The 14750-nt window shown below is 35.0% G+C and overlaps 4 protein-coding genes and 1 non-coding gene across 8 annotated transcripts; 3 read left to right on the top strand and 2 right to left on the bottom strand.

Annotated features, from left to right (window-relative positions):
* The first annotated feature begins 523 nt into the window (after positions 1-523).
* LOC127255451 (cytochrome P450 71D95-like) lies at positions 524-2325 on the top strand. Its single transcript, XM_051280970.1, has 2 exons — positions 524-1489; positions 1583-2325. The coding sequence occupies exons 1-2, from the start codon at positions 584-586 to the stop codon at positions 2195-2197; spliced, it is 1521 nt and encodes a 506-aa protein (XP_051136927.1). The 5' UTR covers positions 524-583; the 3' UTR covers positions 2198-2325.
* Positions 2326-3137: 812 nt separating this feature from the next.
* Positions 3138-5151, top strand: LOC127255452 (uncharacterized). Of its 4 annotated transcripts, none has more exons than XM_051280973.1 (3): positions 3138-3277; positions 3744-4216; positions 4296-5151. In XM_051280973.1, the coding sequence occupies exons 2-3, from the start codon at positions 3806-3808 to the stop codon at positions 4812-4814; spliced, it is 930 nt and encodes a 309-aa protein (XP_051136930.1). In that variant the 5' UTR covers positions 3138-3277; positions 3744-3805; the 3' UTR covers positions 4815-5151. The 4 variants fall into 4 exon arrangements, with proteins under 4 accessions (XP_051136930.1, XP_051136931.1, XP_051136932.1 ...); XM_051280974.1 differs by having other exon boundaries at positions 3925-4216; positions 4296-5150; XM_051280975.1 differs by having other exon boundaries at positions 3971-4216; positions 4296-5148.
* Positions 5152-9116: 3965 nt separating this feature from the next.
* On the bottom strand, positions 9117-11192 carry LOC127255453 (GTP-binding nuclear protein Ran-3). The gene is made up of 8 exons (XM_051280976.1): positions 11027-11192; positions 10843-10912; positions 10367-10423; positions 10164-10281; positions 9908-9997; positions 9644-9823; positions 9484-9561; positions 9117-9396 (listed from the first exon to the last, which is right to left on the bottom strand). Exons 1-8 carry the CDS (start codon positions 11027-11029, stop codon positions 9327-9329), a joined length of 666 nt encoding a protein of 221 aa, XP_051136933.1. The 5' UTR covers positions 11030-11192; the 3' UTR covers positions 9117-9326.
* Positions 11193-11424: 232 nt separating this feature from the next.
* TRNAK-CUU (transfer RNA lysine (anticodon CUU)) lies at positions 11425-11497 on the top strand. The gene has a single exon. It is a non-coding gene; the product is annotated as a tRNA-Lys (tRNA).
* Positions 11498-11582: 85 nt separating this feature from the next.
* Positions 11583-14166, bottom strand: LOC127255479 (boron transporter 4-like). Its single transcript, XM_051281009.1, has 10 exons — positions 14063-14166; positions 13863-13945; positions 13595-13781; positions 13373-13511; positions 13130-13295; positions 12883-13049; positions 12634-12807; positions 12459-12554; positions 11949-12373; positions 11583-11856 (listed from the first exon to the last, which is right to left on the bottom strand). Exons 1-10 carry the CDS (start codon positions 14164-14166, stop codon positions 11583-11585), a joined length of 1815 nt encoding a protein of 604 aa, XP_051136966.1.
* Between the last annotated feature and the right edge of the window lie 584 nt (positions 14167-14750).

Genomic DNA, 14750 nt, shown 5'->3' with positions numbered 1-14750 from the left:
ATAGAACATGAGGAGTATAATTTTAATTCAATAAAAGGATTATTTGTGGAGGATCTTTTTGTAAGTTATTAATTTTCTTGATCAGTAGAATTATAAATTTATTTTTTATTTTAATATATTATGAAAATTATTTAAAATATAGTGATATAAATACATGTTCCTATTAAGTAAACAATATATATAAATATATATATATTTTTTTTTTTTATTCCGCAGCCGTATGTCCAAATCGAAAATTGAAAGCAGCGCATTTGTTGATTTCAGCTGTACTTATTGCAGGTCAGAAACGGCGCTCAACATATGCATATTTGAATAAATTAAGAATATATTAAAAATAATAATAATGATAAAAAAGAATAATCTCTAACGCACATATATCAAGACAACATAGCTGGACTTGTTTGTCTACGTATATACTCCTATTATTCATTAAAAATATTATATTAAAATAATAATAATAATAATAATAATTAGAAAACAACAGTACAAAAACTATTCCCCCCTCTATAAAAACAGCAAATCAATTGATTCGTAAAACCTAAACAAAACAAATCAAATTAAACACAAGAAGAGCATTACGACAATGGAGGAGATCCAGAAAGTTGTTCAACTCCTCGAATTCCCTTCTCTGCCTCTTCTCCTTGCCACGTTAGCCTTCATCTTCTTCCTGGTGAAAAGATCATCCGCAAAATCGAGCCAGAAAAATGTGAAATTACCTCCAGGCCCTCCAAAGCTGCCGGTGATCGGACACCTCCACCACATGGTCGGCGAGCTGCCGCACCGCCTGCTGACTCGGATGGCCCGGCAGTACGGACCGGTGATCCATCTCAAGCTGGGAGAAATATCAACGGTGGTGATTTCATCTCGGGAGGCAGCCAAGGAGGTCCTGAAGGTCCAGGACCCAGCCTGCGCAGACAGACCCGACAGCATCGGGACCAAGATCCTGTGGAAAGGCGACTTCATATTCAGTCAGTACAACGAGTTCTGGCGGCAGATGAAGAAAGTCGCGACGGTGGAGATGCTGAGCATAAAAAACGTTAGATCGTACGAATACATCCGCCAGGAGGAGGCGGCGCGTCTGGTGGCGACGGTACGGACGGCGGCGGGAGAGGCGATGGACCTGACGGAAAAGATGTACGCCTACTCGTCGGCGATGACGTGTCGGGCGGCGCTGGGGACGGTGGCGAAGAACAACAGCGCCGTCCTGGTGGAGCTGATGAAAACGGCGAATCCGATGGCGGCGGGATTCGAATTGGCCGACTTATTTCCTTCCTCGAAGCTCCTAAACATTCTCTGTCTGAACAAATACAAACTCATGTGGATGCGCCGGAAGCTCGACAAGGTTCTCGACGCCGTCGTAGAGGAGCACAAGCTCGGCCGGAGCGGCGAGTTCGGCGGCGAGGACACCGTCGACGTCTTGCTCCGGCTAACCACCGACCCTCGTCTCCAGAACATTCTCACCCTCGACGGCATTAAAGGCGTCATCTTCGTAAGCATCTGGCATTTATTACTTACATTTATGACTGCGGTGGAGACTAAACTGTTTTCGACTGTGGTAATTAATAACTGTATTTATGTATAGGATTTGTTTACGGCGGGGACAGAAACATCGTCGACGACGATGAACTGGGCGATGACGGAGCTAATGAGGAGTCCACGTGTAATGGCGAAGTTACAGTCGGAGATAAGAGAATCCTTAAAAGGGAAGACGACGGTGGAAGATTCGTACCTACAGAGTCTGCCATACCTAAGCCGTGTAATAAAAGAAACCCTAAGGCTACACCCGCCGGTGCCGTTATTACCGAGGGCTTGCCGGACGGAGGACTGCACGGCGGCGGGGTACACGATTCCGAAGAACGCGAAGGTGGTGGTCAACGCGTGGTCAATGGGGAGGGATCCGAAGTACTGGGACCGGCCGGACGAGTTCAGACCGGAGCGGTTCGAGAATAACTCGGTCGACTTTTTGGGGAACGACATGGAACTGATACCGTTTGGGGCGGGGAGAAGGCTTTGTCCTGGGATGAACTTCGGAGTGGCTAACGTTGTTCTGCCATTGTCGCAGCTGCTGTATCATTTTGACTGGAAGTTGCCGGAGGGGAAGAGTTTGGATGACGTGGATCTGCTTGAGGTTGAGGGGCTGGTGATGATGAAGAAGAATCCTCTGATATTAGTGCCCACACCCTACAAGGAAGAATAATTAATTAATTAATAATGCCAAATTAATTCACACTTATTAGCGTTATTGTTGCCTATATATATATATTTATGTGTAAGATTTGTTTTGTAATTGAATAATGATAATTTGTATGGGGAATTTTCTCTTTTTTTTTTCTTTTTTTTTTGGTTTAAATTAAGGTTCCTCTTTAGTCTTATAATTTGCTAATGTTCTTGAGTATTTTAGCCACTAATTATTAATAGGATGATTTTTTGAAAATTATCATGTCAATTACTTATAAATCATTATATATATTCACTATATATTTATACTATCACTTCCGTTTAGACTACGGTGTCTTTTTTACTATAGATATGAAAATTTAAAAATATATAATTAAGTAAATAATAATAAAATAAAAATAAATAAATTGATATATTGAATAATAATATAATAAAAATTATAAAATTAAAAATATGAATATACAATATAGTAATATTATATATGTTACAATAATTCTATATTGTTAATAATTATATACTACTATTATTTATAAATATACCTATATTTTATAAAAATATATTATATATGTAAAAATTTATGTTTACATGAGTTTATATAATTATATAAATTAATTAAAAAATTATTTTACAATTTTACAAAATTCAAATAAATTTAGTAAAAATAAATCAAATCGAATCTATTCAAATTAATTAATAAAATCCATCAAACGATGTGGACTTTTTAAGTCGATGTAAATCTATAAATTTTTTAAAAAAAATAAAATAAAATAAAATCACTTCACCCTCTTTAATTTCAATAATTTTTCTATTTTTTTGTTAGTTGGTTTCGTACAACTAATGGGCATAAAATGAATGATAGTGAATATGGTTCAATTTTTGTTTATTCCAATAATACCCTTCTTCCACACATACATGATATATTCATAATTTTTTTTATTTAACATTAATTTTCTATCCAAATTTATTTTAGCCAAATAAAAAATTCATAGAACATCAAGTGAAAATCAAAGATCTGTTCTGTTGAGGGAGAGATTAAAGGATCAATACAACCTAAATTACAACTGATCACGATTGAAATCCTTTCAATTTTGAAGAAACGGTGAGTCGAATTTTCCTTTTAGGGTTTTATTTTCGGTGTTTTGAATCTTCAATTGACCAGCGTTAAGTTGTTGTAATTTGGGTATTTTGTTAAACTTCGAGTCTTCCATGCGTCTGAAACAGAATCCGTATGTTATTTTGCTTGAATTTCGGTTGCGCTAGATGTTTTTGGCAGTAAAGCTTGTGTTGCCCTTTTTGCCCCTTTTTTAGGTTTTAATTTGGTTTCAAATTACTATCGGATTTACAAATCAAGCTTGAACAGCTCTTTTTGATGTTATAAATCTGTTTATGCTTTAGATTTTCAAAAATACTAACAATCAGTTCGAGATTTTGTTATTGCTCAGTGTATTTATTTGATTATGAAAACTGTAAGATCAGAATTGGTTTCAATTTAGTGTTATGATTTCATCACCAGATTCTGCCATGGAATAGTAATAGTAATGCTCTGCTTCCTTTCACAATCACAGGCTTTGTGTTATTTCTGTATTTGTGTTGAAGAAGATTCAATTGCTTACAAATTACAGTAAAAATGGTGTTAAGAAAGGGGCAAAATGTGGAGGTTATGGTAAAATCCGATGAACCGTTTTGGTGGCGTCCGGGTCGAATTCTTTCGGGAAATAGCTGTATGTGTCGTATACAATATTGCAGTTGTTCTAACCCTGATAACGGACATGTTGAGATGGTGTCGACAAAGGTTGTCAGGCCGTGCCCTCCGGTGGGGCAAGGCGGTGAGAATTTCAACGCCGGAGATGTCGTGGAGGTGTTTTACGACGATATTTGGATGGCCGGTAAAGTTTTGAAAGTTGTCGAAAAGAAAAGAAGACAATGGATGGTAAGGCTCCCGGGATGCACGCGTATGCGCGAAGCAATCGTTGATCGATCTCAAATTAGGATGAGAAGTATTCGGCGCGACGGAAAATGGATTACTCCGAATGCAAAGGTAGCATTTTGATTTTCGTCGTTTTTGCTTTTTGTATCGGAGTTTTTATTACAATCGCAATCGATAATTGTGTCTGTAGAGTTTCATTGTCTCCACGAGATCGCTAAAGTGGATGTCTCCCTACGGCTCGTCGATCATCGAAGCGAGCAATCGACATGTCCAAAAGCTACAAGCAATCGAGAAAGACGACCGGAGAACAGCTAGAAAAATCTTTTGCGATAATTCAGACAGCGATGGCGCCTCCGTTGGTAGCTGTAGTGTCGCCGATCGTAATCGAGAAAATTCTTACGTTCCATTTACACCCCAGGCTCGGCGAGAAAGCGACGGCGCTTGTAGCGACACGGAGTCGTGCAGCAATCCGATTGCATCGTTTAGGTTCAAGGAGGACGTGGAAGTGAATGTCCGTTTGTTAGAAATCGATGCTTATCGTAGAACGCTTGAAGCGTTGTATGCTTTGGGGCCGTTGAGCTGGGAACGGGAAAAGTTGTTGACGGATCTTCGGATTTTTCTCGGCATATCGAACGACGAACATATGGCGGAGCTGAGGCACCTCAGATCGGAGAATGATCGGAAACATTTTCGATCGTTTGCTCGGTGAGAAAGATGATCATTTTTGGAAAGTTTAGACTTTGCTTTGCTTGTAGGAATTAACATTTTGACAGATTTTTTTTGCTTTAGGGTGTGTTTGTTCGGGATTGGATTTTAAATATACTATTCATCCTTTTTTTTTTTTTCAAAAACATCAAATAAAACACCTATTTTTTATTTTTTATATTATATTAATATTGATTTTACGTTGAAAACATCACATCAACACCTGTTTATATCATATCATACAACTATTCAAATTCAATATTTTTAATATTCAAATTTCAACTCAAAATCCAAACCCCCAAATAAACACACCCAAGAGTATTAAATCAAATAATTCTTTGTCCCTATTTTCTATTTTCGTTCGTCCAACGTAATTTTTGAAATATAATTATACACTTTAATTACATTTTAAATTTTAAATTTTATAAATTTTTTAATCTTAATTTTAATCTATAATTATTTTTACTAATACATTTACTTAATAATTATATTTTACCTAAATTCTAGTATCTACTGTAATAATCTCATATTACATGGAATAGTGGAAATATTTATTTTTTTATATTACATGCTCAAAATTAATTTTGCAATAAAAAATATCTTGTTATATCGTAACACTGACATAAGCTCTTTGATTTTTTTAGTTTTTTTTTCTTTTTAATTAAACAAATGAACAATTTTCAACGAGTATACATAAGCTTCTTATGCAAAATATTGTTTGATATTTTGATTATTTTTCTAAAAAGAATTATTTTTATTTTTATTTATATAAAATACTCCTATTTTATTTCAAAATTATCTAATGCCTCTTTGAATTAAACGCGCGCAAAGTAAAATTAATTTTTCGGTACAAGACCATCTCTAACATTGTTTATTTTGCAATTCATTCAATATATTTTTCTTTTATACTCCAGAGTCGTCCTGAAACTATAGTCTTGGTGGTATTGGATACGGAATTTAAGAAATATTAATATTATATTGATAATGGATAAAAAAAATATAGATAAAAATTTTTTTTGCCCTTGTGAGTATATTAGTGTAAAAAATAGTGACAATTGTGTAATAATACTGTAAAAGTAATGATACTTTTACAGTGATATGGTTATTTACGGAAATAAGACTATTGTTATGGGACGGACAAAAATAATAAATAGGATTATTGTATTGAGAGGGAAGGACTATTATTTTATATAAATTTTTATATTTATAAATTACATCCTAACTTTAATTAATTTTACATTATAATCCATATACATATAATTTATATTTTATTTAAAATAATTAATAACTATTAAAAATAAAATAATTTTAAAAAATAATTAAATGCTACTAAGATAAATATGATATAAAATCATACATTATTTTTTAAAAAAATAAAATAAAATTTTATATCATTTTCCAAAAAATAAAATTATACATCACTTTTAAAAACTAAAATTATACATTATTTTTTAAAAAAGTAAAATTATATATAAATTTTTAAAATATAAAATTATATATGGTCTTTCTAAAAAATAATATACTCCAAAAAAATAATAAAATTACACAATATACCCAAAAAAAAAAATAATAATAATAATAAAAACAAAGTGTTAAACAGTATTTTTATTAAGAAGGCTATTACGAATGTCAAAGTTCAAACTAAACACAACTTTTCTAATTTTTTTTTTTAAAAAAATAGACAATGTCTTAAATAAAATTAAAGTGCAAATACACGACGAATTTAATTTAAATAAAAAATATTTTAAAAAGGTAAACCCATAAAAATTATGAATTGGCAATCCCAATTATAATTAATTTATTCACAACACCAGTTTTTAAGTGGTTGCTTACTCACAATTCCAGTTGGAGTGGTGTAACAAGATTGGCTAGAATTGTAATAATGTCAATTATTTATTGCAATTTGCAACCACTTCCTTTTCTTATTAACAATAATCAGTAATATATTTATTTGCTTTTTGCACGGAGTTTTAGGGATAAAATAAAAATAAAGGTAAAAATACTAAATTAACCATATTAATATTATATGATATAAAGGTAATGATATTTGTGTAATATATTGTAAATTGGAAGGGTATTTGTAATGTTAAGTAGACAGTACAATTACGAAAAAAAAAAAGAAAAGAAATGAATATTTTGTTATGGAACGGACCAAAATAGAAAAATAGATAGATTGTTAAGGAATAGAAAGAGTATTTTTTTTTTTTTTGTTTATGATTAAATTCATATATAATCTATTTATAATAAAATATCTTATTTACTCACAATTTTATTGCTTTTATTCGAACTATTTTTTATCTGCTATATTACTTTTTATCAACTTCATAGTATATTTTTTATAATATTTTTATTTTATGTTGGACACGAGATTTAAGAAATATTGATAATATATTGGTATTTGGTCAAAAGTAAGGATAAATAACTTTTTTGCCCTTGTAAGTATATTAGTGTAAAAAGTAGTGGCAATTGTGTAATAATAATGAAAAAGTAGGGATAGTTTTATGATGATATGGTTATTTATGGAAATGAAACTATTGTTTTGAGACGGACAAAATTGATAAACAAGACTATTGTATTGAGACGGATGGAGTATATTATTTTAATATTTTTTTTTTCTTATCCAATTAAATCTACGTGCATTTCTAGATAAATGAAATAATATACTCTCTCTGTCCCGGATATTTTGTCCGCTTTACTATAGATACAGAAATTTAGGAGGGGTATAATTAGTAAATAATTAAAAATGTATTAGTGAAAATAATTCTCGTATAATAAAAATAATTATATATTAAGATTAAGATAACTGATTTAGTATAATTAAAATTAAAATTAAAAAAATTATGAATTAAATTATAATTCTTTTCTGAAAAAAAAGTGACAAAATAAATTAGACGGACGAAAATGAAAAAGTGATCATAAGAAATGAGATGAAAAGAGTACTAGATAACACATGCCGTGTACTTATAATTATGTAGTATCAATTCATATGCTTACTTGCTTACATAAAATAGAAATGTATTTTTTTTTAATGTTAAATATGAAAAAAATTATATTAATAATATAAAAAATAATAGTTTTTAATAAATTATTATTATTATTTTTAAATAGATAAATATATATTGTATTTTTAAATAATATTTATAAAAAATCATTTCATTAAAAAAATGTTAATAAAGCCTATCTATAATATATTATACAATTATAAAATTAAAATGAATAATATTTTTATTGTATTTAATTAAATATAAAATAATATAAATTTTAATACAAATATTATTTGAAACAAACTAATCACACATCAAAATAAAATTACTTACTTTTAATTAGTATATTATTATACCAAATCTTAATCTTTTAAAATAAATAAATTTATTTAATTGAATGAAATAATAATATTATTCAATATAATCACCTAATACATATATATATATATATTGGATTATGTAGATTATAACCATAAACTATCAATTCATAATAATACGCATTGGGCTTTATTAACACACATGTGCCCGACTCAATTGTGTCGCATACATACATTGCTGGTTACCAACCTCTATTTGCCGCCCTACACTTTCATATTTCTTATACTTTTCTTTCCAATTTTTTTACTTTAAAGCTATTTATATATATAGATTTTCTTTCTTTCCTATCTTGTTCACAATTTTTGTCCGTCCCAAACACAAGGGCAATTATCTTTTATCCCTACTTTTTATCCACTATTAATATAATATCAATATTTCTTAGATGTCATGCCTTAGATGTCATGCCTTAGATGTCATGCAGCTAGTATAAAAATAGCGGCAGAAAACATTGTATATACTTATATTAATATAATACAAATACAGCACATCAACAAAATAGCATTCATTACAAGTTTGTACACATATAGCAATTCATATAATACAAATCTCATAAGCAATAGTTAATTTTAGACATATTTGTATACAATCCACTTATTATTATTAAAAAACAGTATATATCTTTATTATACACAACATATGTTGTGTGTAATACTAGTGTACGTTATTTGTATATATATAACACGTGCTGATAAAAAAAAAAAAACCAGCATGGCTAAATCAGCTTTTGTTAATTTTGTTATGACCATAAAGAATACCACAGCACAGGAGAAAGGTGTAAATAAGCACTCCAAATCAAAACTCTAACTTACCATTAATAATGCTACGTTTCGTCGTTTCATCTTTATTTTATTTAATTTTTCTAAAAAATAAAATTAAGGAAATGTTTATGATCGATAGCACCAAGTACATCATTAATCAAAGGAAGAAAACGACAAACAAAGAGCTGTGAATCAAAAACCACCTGAACACGGAGAGAGAGATAATTCGCTTGTTTGCCCAAAGACATAAAAATCACAATCCCATTGATGTGTCTACATATATATATATAAATGACGACTAGTAGACCATCCCTCAAACTTCAGAATACCCTAAGCTACGCAAGAAGAATCGGGACACCCATCATATGAAAAACATTAAAAAAGAACCTCCCATTTTCACTCAAATACCTCGTCATCGTCATCCGGGAGTGGCTGACTAGCAGCTGCAGCGAGCTCCGCCTCATGTCTGCAAAGCAAAGTCAACAACAGATAAGTTATTCACCAGTTAATGGCGCGCTGATGATTTACATATATAAAGGGGAGAGGGATTTACTGTTGTTGCGCAGCCAAATCGATTTGCACTTCTGGCGGGGCAAGAGCAGGAGACTCGACAAAGTGCAGATTAGGATCCCTAATAAGAAAAGAACACATTAGCTTCATCGAGGTGACAGTAATGCTTCTTAAAGTATAATAATCAAAGTGTTTGTAAATACCCGGCAAGTTTCCGGGCGAGGTACAGGAACGGCTTCTCAAAGTTGTAGTTGCTCTTGGCAGATATTTCGTAGTACTGGAGGTTCTTCTTCCTATGGAATGTGACCTGCTTCGCCTTCACCTGCCTGTTCTTGACATCAACCTTGTTCCCGCAGAGGACAATAGGGATATTTTCGCAGACGCTGAAATACAAAGACGAATAATATTAGAACTACACGACTAACAACAGCTTATGTCTGCCACCAAAATAGAAACTGATTTATTACCGGCAAAGATCCCGATGCCATGTCGGAACATTCTTGTAAGTCAACCTTGCCGTCACATCAAACATGATGATTGCACATTGTCCATGGATACTGCAATAGTTTGACATCAGTATCGACAAAATAACAAATAGATCAATCCAAATGAGCGAAAATTAGGTTTAGGAAAATTCTAGCAAGTTATGCATACTATGATTTATGGTCTTTGCAGTTTTCATAAACAATGAAATTGAAAATAAGTGAGTTCTAATTTACTTACTAGTAGCCATCCCTAAGGCCACCAAATTTTTCCTGGCCAGCAGTGTCCCAGCAATAAAATCGGATTTTACCACAGTTTGTGAAGAAGTCTAGAGGATGAACCTCCACACCAATAGTAGCTGCAAAATCACACCATAAGAATTTAAACAATAGAACAGGAAATATATATATCAATGAAAACATAAAAGGTTTAGATGGTCTCACGCTCATATTTCTTCTCGAATTCTCCAGTGAGATGTCTCTTAACAAATGTAGTTTTTCCTACAAATTGAAAAAAAATAGATTAAGTCAATTATTTCGAAGCAATAGAATCAATAAGAGCATCATTGTCTTGATAAACAAAAATCTTCAGAATCCAAAAGTATGCAAGATAATATACAAATTTCGAACTCCTAGCCAGTATAATCAAATGAGAAACAATCGGCATAAACCACCAACAAAACGCTCTCGCCAGTTCTAATCCCAAATCAAAGCTCCAAAAAAATTACAAAAGAACAACGAAATGCACTGACGCAAAATAAACGCAAAATTAAAACATCCATCACAATGAAGAATGCAACAAAACAAGTGGAACGACAATTCAGAAAGCAAAGAACCGCAAAAGACCTAACCAATCAAATAAACAAAAAACCAAATCCATAAGCTTAGATTTTAAATATACACACGCAAAAAAAACATACCAGTGCCACCATCGCCAACAAGTACAAGCTTGAAGCTCGGGTAATCCACAGTCTGTTGATTCGGCAACGCCTGAAGATCCAAAGCAAACCAAAACAAGAAAAGTGAAAACAAAAAACAAATCAACCAAAACAACACAATAACAAGCAGAAACAAACACCGCAAAAAAACGAATCGCAGAATTACCATTAGATCTTCGCTCCTCCAATGCAGAGAAGACGAAAACACAGGATTACAGAAGGCAAAAACTGCGAGGCTTCGGCGGAGAGAGCTGCGATGCGTATTATATATATATGTGAGTGTGTGTGTGATTCAAAAGCCCTAAAACGAGTTGCGTAGGATTTGCTGCTGGGGACTTTTTTGAATATGTAGCTTTAATCTGACGCGAAAATCTCAGCCGTCCGATTCTAAACTGAACGGCATCACGTGTTCCTCACGTGTACGCGGCGGATGCAGCCACTTATTAATTTGTAAAAAAAAAATAAAACAAAACAAAATGTGAATAAAAGCAGGATGCTTTCTAGAATGATCCTCGATTTTTATATTTCTTTAATTATAAATGTTTACAACTTTCAAAACAAAATGCCCGTCTAGCTCAGTCGGTAGAGCGCAAGGCTCTTAACCTTGTGGTCGTGGGTTCGAGCCCCACGGTGGGCGCTTCTCTTTTCGTTTTTTAAATTTTTATAAAAATATTCGATTCGATTCAATAGTATTTATCTTACTATTCAACATTTTTAGCTTATTACAAAACTCCGATAGATTTTTCCGAAATAACGTGCGAGACATGCTCGGCCGGGTCGAGTTCTTGGAGATATCGAGCCGGGAACACCTTCGGGAGAAGGTGTAGTCTTACGACGATCAGCACAAAAAACAACACCGGGAACAATATCCCGAGATACGGAATCCACGTAACTCCGAAGCATAGCATGAGATACAAACCCTGCCCGATCGTGAATCCCGCAATGTGTTTATATGGCACGGACCGCGCATACGATGCGTGGAAGCCGTGTAAGACTCTGCACATCATCAAATCGCAGAAGAAATCGATATCATATAAAACCGTAAAATGTTGTCGTCGATGGCAAAGAATCGGGAGGGTAAGGCTCACTTTCGACGTAGATCTCCGGGAACAAAAAGAAGTCGAACGCGCTCCCATAACTGGTTCCCCGGGAGGCTATCGATCGCCATGTACGCAAAGTATCCCCACAAAACGGAGCTCGGAATCATCTTGATCACCGGCATCGCCGCCATGGCAAGCCCGACGAGCAAAGACTGCAGCAAATTAGTAACGCGTTGTTCGCTCACACGGACCGGCAAGTAGAGGTCGATGCATCTTTCATAATCGATTGCGCTCACGGCGTGATTTTCGTTCCCGTAGCCCGATATAGCTTCCTTCAAATCCTCAAAATCTTCGTCTTTCGAATCGTCGTCGATCTTGACAAATGCCCGCCGCATTCGTTCGTAGATCTCCGACGGCGTCGCATTCGCGTTCGTTCCCTCCTTCACGCACTCCGCCATTTTCCTCCGCATCGACTGCAGATAATTACGACGACAATTGTCAAAAACATTCGAATACATGACGGGTGCGAGGAGTTTCCTCGGGACTACGGTTCCAAACCTGCCTCTTGAGCGCGGCGAGGCTCTTCGTATGCATTGGCGACTGCGGAAGGACACCGTTCGACGGAGGAAGCCCGAGCAATCCGCAAAGCAAAGTCTGAAACGTTAAAATGTCGAAGATGAGAACAGATTGTTGGATTCATAAAGTTTTAACTTAAATTCCCCAACAACGGTACCAAAATCCCGAGTAAAAAAACGTCGTAGTGATACGACGACGGTTTCTTGAGATTGAACTCCTTCTTCTGCACCAGCTGCGACGCTACGCTGTGATCGAAAAAGTACAGTCCGGCGATCATCAGCGCCGGAACGAACGCTCCAAAAACATACCCCGCCGGTACCTTTCCCATGTCCTGCAATTTCATCGACACGATAACATAAAATTGAACAGTCTAATCGATCTACTTCGAGCGTCAACGACGCCAGACCTTAATCACGGTCCAATGGCGCAACGATGCCGGCTCCCAAGGAAGAGGATAGACGAGGCGTCTGGGAACACCGCCGGGAACTTTTCCAGGAACGGCGTAGGACAACGCAGTCCATACCACGATCATCAGAGCGACACCATAGTCGGCGACGAAACTCCTGATCCAGCCTGAATTTGCAAAATTCAACGAGTCATATAGCGAAACACGGCGCAAAGTTTATGTCTTTGATAAATTCGCGGCACCAAACCTGCGCCATAGTGCCACGATCGAGCTTTCCGGCTAGTCAGGGCGGTTATAAGCAACCCGAAAGAGAATATAACCGCGAGAAGGCCATTGACATAGAGCCACTGGAATTCGATCCGCACCTCGGCTGCATCGACGCTTTCTGGAACTCGGAATTCGCTTACGACGCCCTGCGATCAATCGAGAAATCAATCGAAATACTAAAACGACGAGCATAAGGCGTTGAAAGAGTTCGAATTGTCATTACCTTGATCGCTTCTTGAATGAAAAGAATGGTGATCAACATGCCGAAGACTTCGCCGGAAGCTCTCGTGAATCGAGTGATGACGGCGCAAGCGCCGAATGTGGCGAGAAGGAACAGCAACAGGGCTGTCCAAACACATACCCTGTTTTATCGATCAATAAAAAACACGACAATTGTCATAAACATCGAATAAACTACTAAATGAAAAAGATCATTTCCCACTACCATCCCGTCCACGGTAAGAACATCTCCTCGCCGAGGCCCTTCTCAGCGAATTCATACAAGTATCGGTACATTATAATCGTCGGCTCCGCGACCCCTAAAATCAGCAGCGGCTGGCCACCGAAGATCGCGTGGATAATCCCGCATAGCGTAGTCGAAGCAAGCGTCTCGGACGTGCCCAAAATCCCATCTAAAAAAAGAAAAAAACGTAATAAGCCGATCACAACATGCATGCAACACGTAATCGTGTTCGATCAAATCGAATGCTTACGCGTCGAACGGCTTAATTGCTCGCCGAAGGCGATCACGGGGAGCGCCGAGGCGAAGAAAATATACGTCGTCGGGGCAATGATCCTAAAAAAAAATAAAAAAAAATCAAGCAATCCATTTGTAAGTGACAATTAATGACAAGATCAGCTTCAGATTATCGCATCTTTTTTTAAAAAAAAAAAAATAATTGTAAGAACGCGCCTCGATCCCGATTCGAGGGCGTCGAGCCAATCTTTCTTGTAGCAAGCTAGCCTTGCTCTAAGATCATTCTTAACTCCCTTGAATGGATCCCTCAAGTGTTCCATGGCATATGATGATTTGCTGCAATCAAGAAACATAAAAGTTCGATCTTTATTTGGTGTTCTTGAAAATTTTCTTGATTAATTGTTCAAATAATTCATAGAACCAAAGTCTAACAAACCTGGCCATGAAGAAAGATTGAAAGAAATATTGAAGCACAATCAATAATGCATGAGGTTTACATATATATCCAGGCACTGTAAAAAAAAAAAAAGGATTGCAGTAGGGTGGGTGGGTAGGGGGGGGGGGGGGGGTAGGGAGGAGATAGAGAATCTGGTGTACCAAAAAAACGTGGCAGTGGCAACTTTTTTTTTTATTATGTTTTTTTACTACAGTTTTGGGGAATCTGCAAATCTTATTTTTACAAAATACAGAAACATAGGTTGTTGCTTTTTACCCTTTAGGTGAAAGTCTCTGAATGTTGAGTCCTGTGTTGTGTAGAGAAATTTACTTTTTTTTTTTTTTTTACTTGAGAACTAATTCAATAAAAATATTCCATTCCATTGCACTACAGGATAAAATTTGGGTGTGAATTATTGTGTTTTGATTTGATTTGATTTTATTTTTTCTTTCTTAGTTAAAATTTTGA

The sequence above is a fragment of the Andrographis paniculata genome, unplaced genomic scaffold (genome assembly GCF_009805555.1).
Source record: "Andrographis paniculata isolate CXL003 unplaced genomic scaffold, ASM980555v1 Contig54END, whole genome shotgun sequence".
In the NCBI taxonomy this organism is placed as follows: domain Eukaryota; kingdom Viridiplantae; phylum Streptophyta; class Magnoliopsida; order Lamiales; family Acanthaceae; genus Andrographis; species Andrographis paniculata.
The sequence above is the reverse complement of the archived record's forward strand: the minus strand, read 5'-3'. Positions and strand labels throughout refer to the sequence as shown.

What these genes read in the sequence shown, in the direction of transcription:
- LOC127255451 (XM_051280970.1), top strand. Translation starts at nt 584, where the DNA reads ATGGAGGAGATCCAGAAAGTTGTTCAACTCCTCGAATTCCCTTCTCTG. An exon ending in GCATTAAAGGCGTCATCTTC is followed by an intron (nt 1,490 to 1,582) that starts GTAAGCATCTGG and finishes ATTTATGTATAG; the next exon opens with GATTTGTTTACGGCGGGGAC.
- LOC127255452 (XM_051280973.1), top strand. Translation starts at nt 3,806, where the DNA reads ATGGTGTTAAGAAAGGGGCAAAATGTGGAGGTTATGGTAAAATCCGAT. An exon ending in GGATTACTCCGAATGCAAAG is followed by an intron (nt 4,217 to 4,295) that starts GTAGCATTTTGA and finishes TTGTGTCTGTAG; the next exon opens with AGTTTCATTGTCTCCACGAG.
- LOC127255453 (XM_051280976.1), bottom strand. An exon ending in TGTTGGCGATGGTGGCACTG is followed by an intron (nt 10,424 to 10,842) that starts GTATGTTTTTTT and finishes TTCAATTTGTAG; the next exon opens with GAAAAACTACATTTGTTAAG. An exon ending in CTCGCCCGGAAACTTGCCGG is followed by an intron (nt 9,562 to 9,643) that starts GTATTTACAAAC and finishes TTTTCTTATTAG; the next exon opens with GGATCCTAATCTGCACTTTG.
- LOC127255479 (XM_051281009.1), bottom strand. Translation starts at nt 14,166, where the DNA reads ATGGAACACTTGAGGGATCCATTCAAGGGAGTTAAGAATGATCTTAGA. An exon ending in GCCATTGGACCGTGATTAAG is followed by an intron (nt 12,808 to 12,882) that starts GTCTGGCGTCGT and finishes ATGAAATTGCAG; the next exon opens with GACATGGGAAAGGTACCGGC. An exon ending in CCCGGAGATCTACGTCGAAA is followed by an intron (nt 11,857 to 11,948) that starts GTGAGCCTTACC and finishes GATGATGTGCAG; the next exon opens with AGTCTTACACGGCTTCCACG.